At 39.4% G+C, this 15,380-nt stretch overlaps 1 protein-coding gene across 1 annotated transcript in view; it reads right to left on the reverse strand.

The window, feature by feature from the left end:
• The window catches only part of BLTP3B (bridge-like lipid transfer protein family member 3B), a 176,019-nt gene that overhangs the window by 25,044 nt on the left and 135,595 nt on the right, over positions 1 to 15,380 (reverse strand). Inside the window, exons 17-19 of the mRNA XM_063447767.1 lie at positions 7,506 to 7,656; positions 5,382 to 5,638; positions 3,814 to 3,922 (exon numbers count right to left, since the gene is read on the reverse strand). Of these exons, the coding sequence (XP_063303837.1) occupies positions 3,814 to 3,922; positions 5,382 to 5,638; positions 7,506 to 7,656 (517 nt within the window). The remainder of the gene's footprint in view (positions 1 to 3,813; positions 3,923 to 5,381; positions 5,639 to 7,505; positions 7,657 to 15,380) is intronic.

Genomic DNA, 15,380 nt, shown 5'->3' on the forward strand with positions numbered 1-15,380 from the left:
ATGGTAGGCCTTTGTGGGGTAGTTTGAATTTAAAACCTGCAAAGATGCTTGGAAATTGCACATAGGCCCGGCGTCAAAATTCAAAGTTCGGTCAAAACTGATATGGCTTGGTCTCCTATATGGCACTGTAGCTTCACAAAATAGTGCCATAGACATACAATGGGGGTGTCCTTTTACTCAGAAGACTTAGCTGAGCATAATTTGGGGGGTTTGAACTTAGTGGCACACATGAAATATACAAAATGCCCAGCAAAAATGCAATCCGTATGTAAAAAATGCACAAAATTATTTTTTACCACATACTTTGGCATGTAATGGTAAAAAAATGGGGGCATGTTAAGGCACAATATGCACCTTACGAGATACCCTGGAGTGTCTACTTTTACAAATGGTAGGCCTTTGTGGGGTTTTTTTGAACAGTCAAACTACTATAATACCCCAAATGGAAGCATAGGCTCATTAAATCCGTCTCTCAAAATTCTACTGTGAATACTGAAAAGGACAGGTCTCCTATATGGCACTGTAGCTTCACGAAATAGTGCCAAAGACATACAATGGGGGTACCGTTGTACTCAGCAGAAGTAACTGAACACATAATAAAACTTTGTACAGGAATAGCACACACCAAATTTACAAAATACACATGAGAAGTTCTTTGTTATAAGTTTGTGTGCGAAAACCCCCCAAAAACACAATTTTACTCCAATATTTAGCAGAGGTTGGCGGTAAAATGGCTACGTAGAAAGTGTCAAAACAACCTTAGGTAAATAGCCTGTGGTGTCTACTTTATATAAATATATACTTTTGTGTGGCAATTTTGTTTTCTTTTATGGCTATTAGGCTTACAAGACAAACATACCAAATTCTAAAATCGCTCCACATAAAAAGTTTATTTTACTCCTTGTGCTTTGTGACCTGTAACTACCAAAAAAAACTGAAAATCCCAGACACATTATATATTCTGTAATTCAGAACAACTAAATGAATTTATTTTTAATTACTTTCCTTAACCTGCACTAATTATGTACACATTATTATTGCAAAAACTGTAAAAAAAACACAAAAATTAATTTTTTTGCATATTTCTGTATTTTTTTTATAATAAATAAGCATTTATATATACATGTGTTACATCAAATTAAAGCCCTTTCTGTCCTTTAAAAAACGGTATATAATATGTGTCGGTGCAATAAATTAGTAAAATGCAAATTGCAGTTGAACGCAAATAGCAAAAAATGGCGTTGTCATTAAGTGAAAGACAAGCTTCTGAAGCTCTGTCCTTAAGGGGTTATAGTGGCACTGTCATGGCCACATTCGTTCTGTCACTAGGTCCCCCATTACATCTTTTTTTACCTCTATCTCTTGTCTGGATCCATCTCATAATCGCCATCTTAGTGTTCCCTGGATGACGTGTACTGCGTGGGCTTCATCTACCCACACTACAACATGCTATGAAATTCGCGAGCATGCCCAGTTGCACACTTGGTCATTAGCGATTGTCTGAAATTCAGCTATTCCTCAAATGGAATAGACACTACAAAGAACCAACGAAAGCCGAATTACAATGTGGTCTTCCTTCTTTCATTTATTTTATTACAAGGAGGGAGTTTGTTACTTTTTGTATTGTTTTGTACTGTAATTCACTGTTGCTATAATTTGTTATAGTGTTTTACTTCCTATAATTTATTGTAGTAAACTGGCATATAATATTACATCGGTTTTTGTCATTTCTATCCACATATTCCACCATAATACCAATAAATCTATTGTGTTGTTTTGTGAGGGGGCAGAGCGACCATCAATAGCCAGGAACGCATGCAATATGTGCTCCGAGACTCTTGATTACAATAACCCTATTTGTGGTGCCCTAACCTAGTGGATCAAGACAGTTTTCCCCATCATGGGAAACAACTGAAAGTGGTCATAGGCAACAGTTTACAAGATATTGACCGAACTACCACAAGCACTGAACAAAGATAATTCACTTAGGAGATCTAGGAAGCCTGGTAATACTATCTAAGGCCCCATCAGTGTCTTCTTTCAAGCCCTTGGCAATAAAATGGCTATTGTATCTCAAATGAAAGACAAGACTCATCTTCAATTTGAAGCCACGCAACGCACCTTCTTTTAGGATCTGTGAAGATCTATTCTGTCGAGACGCTCCCTATCATTAATTATCAAGCGTTTATTGGACTCAAACATTTAGTACAGATGGGGAGGGGGGCAAACCGAACCCTTATAGCAGACACCAAAGGAGCTGAACACAAGGTATCACGCGGGGATAACTGTCTTATTTCTGCAGGCTTGCGGGCTGCACTACTCTTCCAGGACTGTATTTAGAACTGGGGTGGCTCCACCATCCAACAGTTTGTTCCACAGCAAGCAAGGTGGAGTAGGATGAAAAGTCTTCTTTTGCTTAATTACATTTATATTAATGTTAGTAGCTTATATCTGTTGTATTAGACTTGTACCTCAGTTTAATTGTATTTGTATGTGGAGTATATTGGGTGGGGATAGCCACCCAACACCACCACTGCTCTAGAGTTAATGAACATGTAAATCCAGCACGGTGATCCACCCTAGGTTCCCTTAGTCTATAATAGCTTATACCAGGTCCCAGGGATAGCACAGAACCCCTATTGTTCTAAACATATACAGTTCTAATGTCTTCACCAAGGCGTACCCTCCCTAGTTTGGGGTTTTCTCATTTTTGTTAGGACATGCTTTGTTGTGTCTGTTTAACAAGGGTTCACACGGGGTCTAAACTGCATTTATTTTATAAAGACATAAATGATTGGTGGTGTTCCAGTTATTTTATTTAAACTATAGGTGTGTAAGGCTGCTCGCTTTGTCCGCTATACACAGTGTTGTTACAGTTGATGTCTACTCCATTCATGATATTTTGCCTACGTTCCATTTATGCCCACTGAACAAAATCTGGATTAAAAAAAAAATAAATAAATAAAAAAAAATATATATATATATATATATATATGTTGTTACTTAACTTAAATTAGCAGATTAATATTCATATTTAAGCCTTGGCCACAACAACACTAGAGCGATAGAAATATAGGTTTGTATTCTTAAAGCTATAGTGTTCCTTTCATCTAAAATATTCATATGAAATAAATCTATAAGTCCCAGTAATCTGTATAGAACAAACCGCACATAAACACTTGCTCCCTTTCCACTTTTGTTCGGTTTAGCACAGATATACTAGCACCAAGGATGTGTATGTGCCCAGCACTTTCCACTTTTGTTCGGTTTAGCACAGATATACTAGCACCAAGGATGTGTATGTGCCCAGCACTGTGATTGATCTCCCACAAGACCCCACACTGTTTTACAGGTTTGTCACTCCTTTGTGTAACAACTTTTACTCTAGAAATATTGTTCAAGTTGTCTTCTCCCTGAAGTAATATTGTGTATTGTTTGGGTACACGGTGGAAGGAGCTGTTCATCACTTTATCCAGTATTTGGTTGAAGGTTGGGCGTTATCACTGAAGGAGCGTAAGGTACCAGATCGTTCTGATAGCTCCTGAAGGGCCATTGTGACATGGAGAAGGGACTGACACAGTAACAGCTTCTTGTCTGGATCCAAAGTCAGGGACCAGGCACCCTGTTTACAAGACACACATAGCAAATGTGACCAGCTAAAAGCAAGTACAACACTGAATTATCCATTTCCTGGGTATTTCACTACTGTGATTTACACACTAAATCTTACAGTTTATTTCATGCTGACATTACAGTTCTCACATCTCGGCTTTTAAACACTGAAGAAAGATTGGGATGACAATCCTAGCATACCTTTTATATTGAAAGATCCGTCATCACTTCTTTCTACAAAAAGGTTTTCAATGTTAAGAATTATGGGGTCCGGCTCTGGATCAGTGTTATTATTTCGAGGACTGTCATCCTACAGAAAAAGAAATCCATTAACAATTATTAAACAAGAATATACCTGCAATGTAAGATTTTCCCATTTAAAGGTAGAGTGCCAGACTCTGAACATTTTGTTATATATATATATATATATATATATATATATATATATATATATATATATATATATATTAGAAAATACTGCGTAGTTGTAGTTTGCAAAGAAAAACCTTTTGTGAATTATAATTCACAAAAAACATATTATGGAAGTGGTAATTCACACAGCTCTTTGTTACTTTTCGTTTCATAGAAAATATAGCCATTTATAGATCTGTGTATCCTCTGGGCACAAGAGATATTAGACATCTTATTGGAAGGAATGCATTTATTGCCCAGAGTTACAGTACATTTTTTCCAATATTTGTGATATAAACACCCTCTTAGAAGAAAAAATACAATTGTACAGCTGAAAGCTTTGTGCAATTCCAATCCTTTTACTTCAGTTCTAGATGCTGGACTAGATACGCAATCAGGAGCACAGATTTAGAGAATTTCTTTTCTGACATTCATTGAGATACATGTATGTAACCGTAATAAAATACTGCAGAATATGAAAAAATATATCTTCATGCATTTGTAATTTAATATTACATCACATCAAAATAGCCATTGGTTCTTTTTGGGAGAGTGCTGTATTATTAAACCTATTTCCTCTTTATGCAAAATCTATAAACTTAAGTTTTAAGTTGAACATACTACTATTAATTTAAAAAAAAAAAAAAGTAATCTAGAGAAATAATGCCACTGTCATTACATTACATCACCTATACATATCTATATACTAAAACAGGAAATACCACATACTCTGAAAACAGCACTTGCCAAAGAATGTAATTTATATATTTTTAAATTTCTTATAGTGACACGCTAAGCACGAAACTCACTACAGTTTACTGTAGAGGTCTTCAAGTTTGCACAACACGATAAATGTTTAGAATGCTTCTAATGGGATTCAATGTTTCCATGAGAAGCAATTGATTGGCTGAGAGAAATGATTGATGCCCTTGCCCACTAAGGCCTAATGCTTGTCTGTGACAAATATTGCATTGGCGATAAATCAGTGGTCTGGATGATTCAACAGCAGAAGAAGCAGCTGCAGCATTGGGACCAGACAGGCACTGGATAAATTGTATTGGATAAACATTAAAGTGTTCCTTTAAGGTAATGGAATACAAAGCAACACATACAGTTCTACTTTGTGTTTTGCTCATTACAACAATCCATTCATTATACACACAATATGTATTTATCAGTGTGCTTCTAAGGACTTCTCATGTTAATAAAGACTTAGGTATTCTTTGTCCCCCCTTCTCCAAGTATCCAGTGATGTTTTGGATTTACATATTATATAATATATATTTAATTTTCACAAAAAGGGAGTACCTACATGGCAACTACATTGTTTTTAATGTTATAATCCATATTATTGATACCTTTAAATGTACCCTCGTATTCTGAATTTGGATTTTCATAGGCATCACTTCTGCAACAGAGTCATCTTCCACAAAATGGCGGATGTTGGCAAGTGTAGACGTGAGGAATTCTGAGCTAAAATTTGTCACCTGGCATTGCAGAAACCCATTTTCAGCAGCTAGTGGAGAATACTTTTTACAACTTGGACCTGTTTCCAGACGCAAGCTGATTTCTGGACTTGACTTTCTCTGATCTATCATTAATTTATTTTCGGAGCCTGTAGATGGGAAAAGAGGAGAAAGTTCTGTAAATATATTTTTGGGATTTCCCTCATAAATGGAACTCAAAAAAAAAATAAAAAAAATTTGGAACAAACTGCTCTTGCTCCATAAATTCCATACCTGCTCGTTTCCTACTTCCAAAGGGAAAGAGAGATAGGCTATCTGAGAATAGGGTGAAAGAGAGATACAATCCCTGAATTTCATTGAAAATGGTAAAAATATATATATATTTTTTTATCATTATACCATTAACATATTTACAGAAGTGGAAGCACCCTGCAACAAATGTTTTTTATTTCAATTGTGTTTGTTAAAAATACATATATATAATTAAAAAAAAAAATATTAATCTCATCTGAAAACCCTGCAGGAATAAGTCTATTTAATCATTATGACTGCAATCTCTGGGATTCTCCTGAGTTATATTTATGCTTATGAATAAAATAATACAGGATATTCAGTGCACAAATGAGTTTATAATTTGTTTTTGTGTTTGCCACACAGCGGTAGGTATTACATTGATATGTTATGCTAAATAATATTACAGACTGTTCATAACAGAAGTAAATGAAAAATATAGCCAAACAATGGGAAGATATGGGTGGGAAACCTTTATGTGGCTCTTTTTTAAGTATTGTGACACAGATCATTTTTGGAATGTGCTAATAAATCTTAGTTTATTATTATGTTTATGGTCTGTTTAATTGTGAATGTAGGGTTTTTTCCCCCCTCCCATCAATTTGGTTTCCCCAACTAATTAGTATGACTTAATTGTTTAAATATGGTGACTACACAAAAGAATAAGGCTTGTACTATTAAAAAGCTGTGGGATGTATTTTCAACACCTGATGAGATCAAAAAGGAGATTTCAAAAATGCAGAAAAAGAAAATGGAAAACAATGTTGCAATTATGAGGAGTGGAGAATTGTAAGGAAACATCAAAGCACACAGCAGCCACAACTACAGAATATGATTGCATAAAGATAAAAGGAATTATGCATTTGCAGCTGTATCTCTATTTGCGCATGTATCTATCAATTAATATATTGATGATTTTTGTGAAACCAGGAAAAATATAATAAATACATTTTAAAAATACTTAAAACCCCAAAACAAAGCAAATGAAGTGTTAAAGTAAGCCATTCTTTTCTCTGCTCATTTATATGAATAATAATAGATTTATAAAAGGTTTTTCTCTCCAAGCCAACTCTCGATGGGCTTAGTGCATGTTCTCTAACTTAACCAAGGGAGAAGCAGATAAATATATGTTACTATGTATACACATACATTCAGTAATATCCGGTATGCTACTCTGATTTGTAAAGAGATAAGCCAGACACCACTTGGCAGATGGCTGCCAATATGTTTTATACTTCTAATCCACTGAAGTATGTGTTTAAAAGCAGCATTTCTTCTTTTTCCCCCCACGAAACAGAGTTTAATTTAAAGACAGACAGTGATAAAACAGATGTTAATGTATCTGGATATATAAAATATAAGCTGATCACGTTACAAAAGGATACAATATAGTTAAGAAACTATTTCAGAGTCTGAACTTCTTGGTATGCAAACTAAGGGGTGTATTTATCAATGTGTTCTGAGAAAGTGATCGTTAAATTGTGCCATTATTTTGAGGACATGTATGAATACAGTTTTCATCATAGTAAATTCTGCAATTTTTCTCAGAAATATTCATTAAAGAAGGTCGCTAAATGTAGAGTAGCAGAAAAAAGAGAAGTGAAAACACTTTTCTGAGCATGTCCTCTCCTTGCACAATTTTATTGGACAACTGGGCGTTCTTTGGCAACTGACATTTACATTTTACTATAATGCAGAAAAAAAAAATATCCTAATTTCCCTTACTCATGCTCCGGCTGTTAAGGTATTGCCAAACACCAACATTCCCAAGCTGGTTTGGAACTACTTGATTAACCAGTAGGCAAATGATAGCATCTTCTCCTCTGATATCGATCCCACAATTCACACCAAGTATTTTGAATACTACTACAGACATCTGCAAAGAAAAAAAAACAAAACAAAAAAACATACGTTAATTACATGTAGAAAAAGGGAACTGAAAAAATTTATAGCAGCCTAAAATACTCAAACTATAACTATATCCAAGATTGAGCATATTGCCAAATCAAACAGTGCTGCCGCCTAAATTTTGCAATTATGTTTTCTATTCATTTCAATTTTGTGATTAGTGAATAAAGCACAAGGTGTGCCATTTACAGATTTCACAAATGTTAGTTTGAAGCCAAGTTCTCCCTAGACCGTTCTTTCTCTGTAAACGTCGCTCTCCTTTGCCAGAGGTGATGGGAGACTGGGAGGGAGAACATGCATTTGGGAGTACATGGACGTTGCAGACAGAGGAAGGGTTGGGGCATGCCACCATTTGCTATCTGGCACCAGCATGCTGGAATCATACCAAATCTGCACAAACTTCTGGGAAACAAAAATATTGTTTTGGGCTGATCAATAATGCTCCAATGATGCAGCCGGAGGTGAAGTTACACCTTAGGCAGCCAAGGGGCTAATCTCCACAGTTGTAGCTTCATAGCAAAATGCTGCATACATATAGACTCCAGGCACCATGATCACTAAAAAACAGTGAAGCGGTCATAAAGCTTGGAGTAATCTTTGAAAGAAATTTAAAAGTTCCTTTATATTTTAAGGAAACCAATTACATGCATCATCATTACATTAATATATTTCATAAACAGCAAACAGTCTACAGTTCTCCGTATTGTGCAAAAAAAGGGCTAAGCAAACTTTTACATATTAACAATTATAATCCAAGAGCCATGTTTTCTAAAGAAGTCTGGGAGCTCACAGAGAAATTCAGTTAGGGCATCTAATGAAATGTCTAACAAAAACATAGATAAAGATAAAGACACTGGGTTTACTTATAGTGGTTTGGTTCCACCTAGTTTACTTTGATCTTTTGCTTAGATAAAGATACAATTTAATTAGATGTGATCAAATCTATGCTAATTCAGTGCAACACATGAAATAATGTGCATACTACGCAGCACACTTGAGTATGTGTTAAACAAAAAATTTGCAAGATACGTTTGTACTTATGCCTGCTGCATATACTTGCCAAATTAGTGCATAATAAAGTGATTAAATGCTAAAAATTAAATGAGACCGTTCGTCTATGGTTTTTTTTCTCTCTTTTTAAACTTAAAACGATGTTCCCGGTTAGGGAGGATGAAGATAAGGAGAACAGTCCTGTCGGTCAGGGTTGTATGAGTCCCAGTCAGTTCTTCAGGTGCCTAGCTTGCGCCGCTTCTTCCTCCTTGGGCTAGTGGAGGTTGAATTTGCAGAGGATGGGCCCAGATGGCTGGAACGGCACAATTTTAGATATGTCCCAGTTATGTAGAGCTCTCCGACCAGGAGCTGGCGCCTCCTCATTGGGAGTCTTAGATGGCTGGAACGGCACAATTTTAGATATGTCCCAGTTATGTAGTGCTCTCCGACCGGGAGCTGGTGCCTCCACTTCCAGATGTTGCGATAGTCCCAAGGTCAAGAGTACTGCGTCCGATTCTGCGGCGGTTGTAATTCTTAAGCTTTTCCCTCCATGCAATATGACCAGACTTCTGGGGAAGACCCAGAGGTATGGAATTGAGTGGTTATGAAGTGTAGATGTCAGAGATTTAAACTGGCTTCTCCATAGTAATTGTCTGGATAGATCTTGGAAAAACAATAGGTGAGAAATTTCGAAGGAGCAGGTAGGTTGTCACCTCACTGCCGCCATAACTAATATTTTCGCCAATCTCGCCTGGAACTGGACAATAACATCCCTTGGTGAGTTCGCTGGGGCCTTGGTTTCTTTTGGTATGCGGAATATCCCATCTACCATGGCTTGCTTGGCCTGCCTGGGGTTGAGTATAGTACTCAGTAGCCTCCTGGTGTAGTGGGGTAACTCCTTAGCAGTGATCAACTAAGGGATGCCCTAATTTTAACGTTTCAGTGCCTGTCTTCCATGGTGTCCATGCAAGTGGTAAGTTGTGCTTGGGCCTTTTGGAGCTCTGCTGGCAGGGATCTTGAAGTGAGGCCCTGTGTATCTGCCTCTACTGCCTTTACGCGTCCCACCACAATATGTATTTCTTCTCGCATATCTGCCGCAAATAGCTGTCAGATGTTGCGGAGAATCACCTTAATGTCGCCCTTGGTAGATGGCAACTCGTTGTCTTCATCGGAGGAGGGGTTATGAAGCCCTCCTGCATCTGGGATCTCATCCAGCACGTCCATAACCCATTCTTCGGAGGAGGCCAAGAGCGAGTCACCATTTTCTTTGCCGCGAAGGTGTCAGCGGCCCTGGAAGGCCGGAGTAGGAGATCTCCAATATCCCAGTATCCCGCTGGTTTGACGGGTCTCTGGCATCTGGACTTCTTCCCCATTTTGTTGGTGCTTATTCTGCTGCAAAAGGAGCGTTTTATATTGCTTTTACAGGCTTGTTGCTGCAGAGCTCCCTTGTAGCATGACTGCTCTGTTCGGCTGCTGACAACGCCCCCGGGTTTTTGTTTTCTTTTACATTGCGTTCTATGAATATATTTAGGTATATCCAAGATACAAACTAATAAATACATACATAAAAAAATATGTCAAGCAGTAGGCACATAGTGATGCCTATAAAAGCACATATTTTACCAAAATGTTGTCTTTTGGCAACAGACTCTGTATGCAGCCAAAATAAAGAACAGGGAAATTATGTTTGCTATATCCCCACCCCCTCCACACAGAACCAAACTAAACCCCCAAGGAGGCCGGACAGAGAATAATTTACTGGCACAACTCACTCTCTCTGCATTTGGGGCTTCAACCAAACCAAGAAAGGGCAAAAGGGAATATGGAGAGAAGAAGTGGGCTGGTGGTGAGAAAGATGGGGAGGTGGAGAAGGAAAAAAGAAAGGCCGTGGGGGGAGGTAGGCAGAGAGACACTTCAGCCTCCTCTCTTTAGGAGCATGATAGAGACAAACATAGAGTAAATACATTGTTAAACATAGAAATGCACACACCAAACAAGCCACAAGGCTTGCTTTTCCCACAGAAATCTTATTTGCAGAGCTTTTACTACTGCAAGGGATTCTGTGTGGGCATCTGTAAATTAGTTCAACAAAGAACCACTTTTTGCCTCATTTATTCCACTTTATTCACAGATTCCTTGGAGTATATGTCTGCTATTCAACAGCTTTTAAAACACGATAGATAGATAGATAGATAGATAGATAGATAGAGACAGACATATACATACACAAACTGATTAGCCACAACATTAAACCATTAATAGGTGAAGTGAATAACATGGATTATATAGCTACAATAGCACATTCCCAGGGGATTGTAAAATATTAGGTAGCAAATGAAGTCAGTTCTTGAATTTCAGGTGTCAGAAGCAGGAAAAACGGACAAGCAAAAAGTGACTTTGACAAGGGCCAAATAATGATGGCTAGACAACTGGGTCAGAGCATCTCCAATGAAACAAGTCTTGTTGGGTGTGCAGTGGTAAGTATCTACCAAAATGTTAACACAATGCCAAGGAGGAAAGACATCACCAGTGAACTTTGAGAAACAATTGTTGCTGCCCGTCAAACTGAGAAGCGTTATATGGCCATTTCCAAACAATTTAAAGTCCATCATTTCACCGTGAGAAAGACTATTTAAAAGTGGAAAACATTCAAGACCGTTGCCAATCACCCCAGGAGTGGACCTTCAAGCAAATTCACCCAAGGTCTGCTCAGAGAAATTGCAAAAAGCCTCAGATGCTACATGCCTCAGTAAGCATATTAAATGACAGTTCAATTAGAAAAACACTATGGTTTGTTTTGAAGAGTTGCCAGGACAAAGCCTCTTCTCTCTAAAAGGAACATGGCAGCACGGCTTGTGTGTGAACAAACCACTATACTTCTGGGACAATGTCCTTTGGACAGACGAGACCAAGAGGAGATGTTTGGCCATAATACACAGCGCTAGGTTTAACAAAAACCAAACTGCATTTTTGCACAAACCCCTCATATAAACGGTCAAGCACGGTGGTGGAGCAGTGATGATTTGAGCTTGTTTTGCAACATCAGGACCTGGGAACCTTGCAGTCATTGAGCGGCCCATGAACTCCTCTGTATACCAAAGTATTCAAGAGCTAAAGCTTGGCTGCAATTGGGTCATGCAACAAGATAATGACCTCAAGCACAGCAGCAAATCTAAAACAGGCTGAAAATGAAAAATAATCTAAGTGTCAGTCACAGTCCAGACCTTATTCTAATTAGAATGCTGTGGCAGGACTTTAACCCCTTAAGGACACATGACATGTGTGACATGTCATGATTCCCTTTTGTGACAAAGTGCCCTTCGCCACTTGTGCTTGGAGGGGACTACTGGCTAGCCTCCTGCCTTCAGACTATGGCCCCTGTGCTGTATTTTACCCTGCAGAAAGGTTTATTTTTGTATTTCTGCCGGGGCATTCAGGACTTTCAGTATGTGAGTAGTGCTACCCCAGATAGCTATGCCATGGAGCCTATTCGTGTAACGAAAGACTATGGAAAAGACTTTGGCTCCATGGCGATTGAACTGTATACATGTGTTCTGAGCGCCATTCAGTAATAATGTGCGCTCAGATCTAAGCTATCTGGGGATATGTTGCATGTATATGTTTTATGTAGTAATTGTAACATTGTGTAATTTTATGTATTTTTGTAACCATGTGGTTAATGGAGTCTTGCCTCTGTCCTGGGAGATAGTTTGATTACTTCCCAATTATCTCCAGGATAGAGAGGAGGGATTGTGATGTCACTGTGGGAGTGTTTTGTTTGTATTGTCTGTGATTGGCTAATATCCAATATGTGTCCCATTGTTCCATCAGGTCCCACAGGGGAGTGTCCACCTGGTGGACACTTGCATACATACCGGGCAGGTAGCCCTCAATAAACCAGACCTACTTGCACCTTTCTTGAAGCCTTGGCTCATGCTTGGGGGAAGGGATACCTGCACTCTGGAGATTGCTATAATCACTTACTCCCCAGAGTAAGCTCTTGTAAGAGCTTGATGTGTTCCTGCTACGCTCTCTGGATTTAGGAGAGGTTTACCCACTGGGAGCTGGGTCCTGGTCGTGGATCCAGGGTGGGTGAGAGACGGCGAGACCCCGGCGCAGCTGCATCACTGGAAGTGGGGTCCGCAGTGCTAATGGTGTCAGTTGGAGTGCTCAGAGTCCTCGGCAAGTGCTAGGAGCATCGATTGGCGGAGGTACTCGGTCAGAGTGCCAGCGGTCCATCACACCTTTTATTCCAGAAGTTTGGTCCTTAAGGGGTTAAAGGGACCCAGACCACTTCTGCTCATTGGAGTGGTCTGGGTGCCAACTCCCACTACTCTTAACCATGCATGTGTAATTATTGCAGTTTTTATAAACTGCAATAATTACATTACAGGGTTAACTCCACCTCTAGTGGCTGTCTACTGAAGAAGTCCTCATTTATAACACAGATTATATGTGCTAGAGCGTCGCTGGACGTCCTCACGCTGAGGACCTCCAGCGTCGCTCATTTCCTCATAGGAAAGCATTGAAAATCTTTTTCAATGCTTTCCTATGGGGAGCGCTAATGCGCATGCGCAGCATTGCCGTGCATGCGCATTAGGTCTCCTCGGCCGGTGGGCGGGATCAGTCTTGTCCACAGGCCGACAGAGAGAGTAGGAGGAGGAGACAGCGACAAGGGACATCGTCGCTGCCTCAGGTAAGTGACTGAAGGGGTTTTCACCCCTTCAGTAACCGGGGAGTGGGAGGTGGGAGGGAGAGGGTACCTCCAGTGCCAGGAAAACTGATTGTTTTCCTAGCACTGGAGTTTTCCTTTAAGAGAACTGTGCATAAACAAATGCCAGCAGACCTCAATGAACTAAAGCAATGATGTAAAGTAGAGGGGGCCACAATTCCTTCACAACGAAGTGAGAAACTGACAAAGTTATGCAGAAAACCATTCTACAGTTATTGCTGCTAAAGGTGGTTCTACAAGGTATTGATTCATAAGGTGTACTTAGTTTGTCACACATTACTTCTCCATTTTGTCTTTAATGTGTTAAATAAATCATGACACCAAGTAATATATGTCATTGATCATCTGAGCTAAGGAACAGATGATTGTTATTATGTTTTGATATGTAAAACCATAGAATTGAAACAGAGTGTACTTTCATACACACACACACACACACATATATATATATATATATATATATATATATATCATCTTGATCCACAAACACACTTAAATAAAAACAGAAGTCTAGGGACTTTTTTCTATATAGAGAATACATAATGTAGAAGTTTATTTTCAAGAGTTTGTATGGCATTAAATCACTATGATTTATTGAACCTAGTGAATTTTGACCAGGGTTCAAAATTTTAAACAAAAAAAGGAGAGAGTGTAAACCTAGCTGGCTTCAAGATTGCCAAACTGCAGGGCTGGCCCATCCATAGGCTCCAGGCAGCACTTTGCTGCCCCTGTGTCTGCTGTCCCGTGCCGGGTAGAGAGAGATATACATCTCTCGCATACCTATATATGAAGCTGGTGCTCACCCCGTCCCTTAAGTCCAGTGGGGTTGCTGTAAGGCAGGCAGCTGTAAGTGCATTCTAGATGGCGAGGGAGCGCGGATACTGTAATTTTTCTGCTTTCTCGCAAGCAGTCTACTGACGCCATATTCCGGCTCCCGGCATCAGTAGACGGCCCGCGAGGGAGAAGAGCAGAAGGATTACAGTTTCCTCGCTCCCTCTCCACCTAGAATGAACTTACAGCTGCCTGCCTCACAGCAACCCCACTGGACCCCACGGACAGATCCACTCCAGCTCTCCGGGTAGGGTGGCTGGGTGGGCAAATTAAAATAAGTGAATGTGTGAGTGTCTGTCATTGAATGTATGAGTGAGTGAGTGAATGCGTCGGTCAGTAAATTTATATGTGTGTGTCTGTGAATATCTGTCAAATCAGTGAGAGTCTGTGTTTGTCATTGAGTGTTTGAGTATGTGTCAGTAAATGAGTGTGTGTGTCAAATCAGTGTAACTGTGTCTGTCGGTGACATCTGCGTGTTTGTGACGGTCAGTGTGTATGTACCAGTGGGTGTTTGTCTTTCAGTGAGTGTGTCAGTGAATGTGTGTATGTCAGTGAATGCATGTGTATCTGACAGTATGTTTGTGTCAGTTAAACATTGTGTGAGACAATGACTGTCTGCCAGTAAGTTTATGTCAGTGTATGTGTATCAGTGAGGGCATGTTGTCTGTCAGTCTGCCTCCCCAGACTGTCATCCCCCCCTTCCTACACACTGCACCCCACACTGTCGCCTTCCTATTCACTTCCCCCCCATACGGTCACCTTCCTACACAATCCCCCCAAAACAGTCACCTTCCTATAGACTGCCCCGCTATACTGTCACCTTCCTATACACTATCCCCCTCTTCCAGCCCACAGATGAGAGGCAGAGGGGGATAAACCCAATTTAATTTAAACTGCTCAACTCCCAAGCACGTGTCAAACAGTACACACACTAAATGCACTACACAGACACTGCATCCACTAGAAACACTGCCTCCAATATACAGGTGATACTCGAAAAATTAGAATATCGTGCAAAAGTTCATTTATTTCAGTAATGCAACTAAAAGGGGAAACTAATATATGAGATAGACGCATTACATGCAAAGCAAGATAGTTCAAGCAGTGATTTGTCATAAGTGCGATGATTATGGCTTACA

This window comes from Pelobates fuscus, chromosome 3 (genome assembly GCF_036172605.1).
Source record: "Pelobates fuscus isolate aPelFus1 chromosome 3, aPelFus1.pri, whole genome shotgun sequence".
NCBI classification, from domain to species: Eukaryota; Metazoa; Chordata; class Amphibia; order Anura; family Pelobatidae; genus Pelobates; species Pelobates fuscus.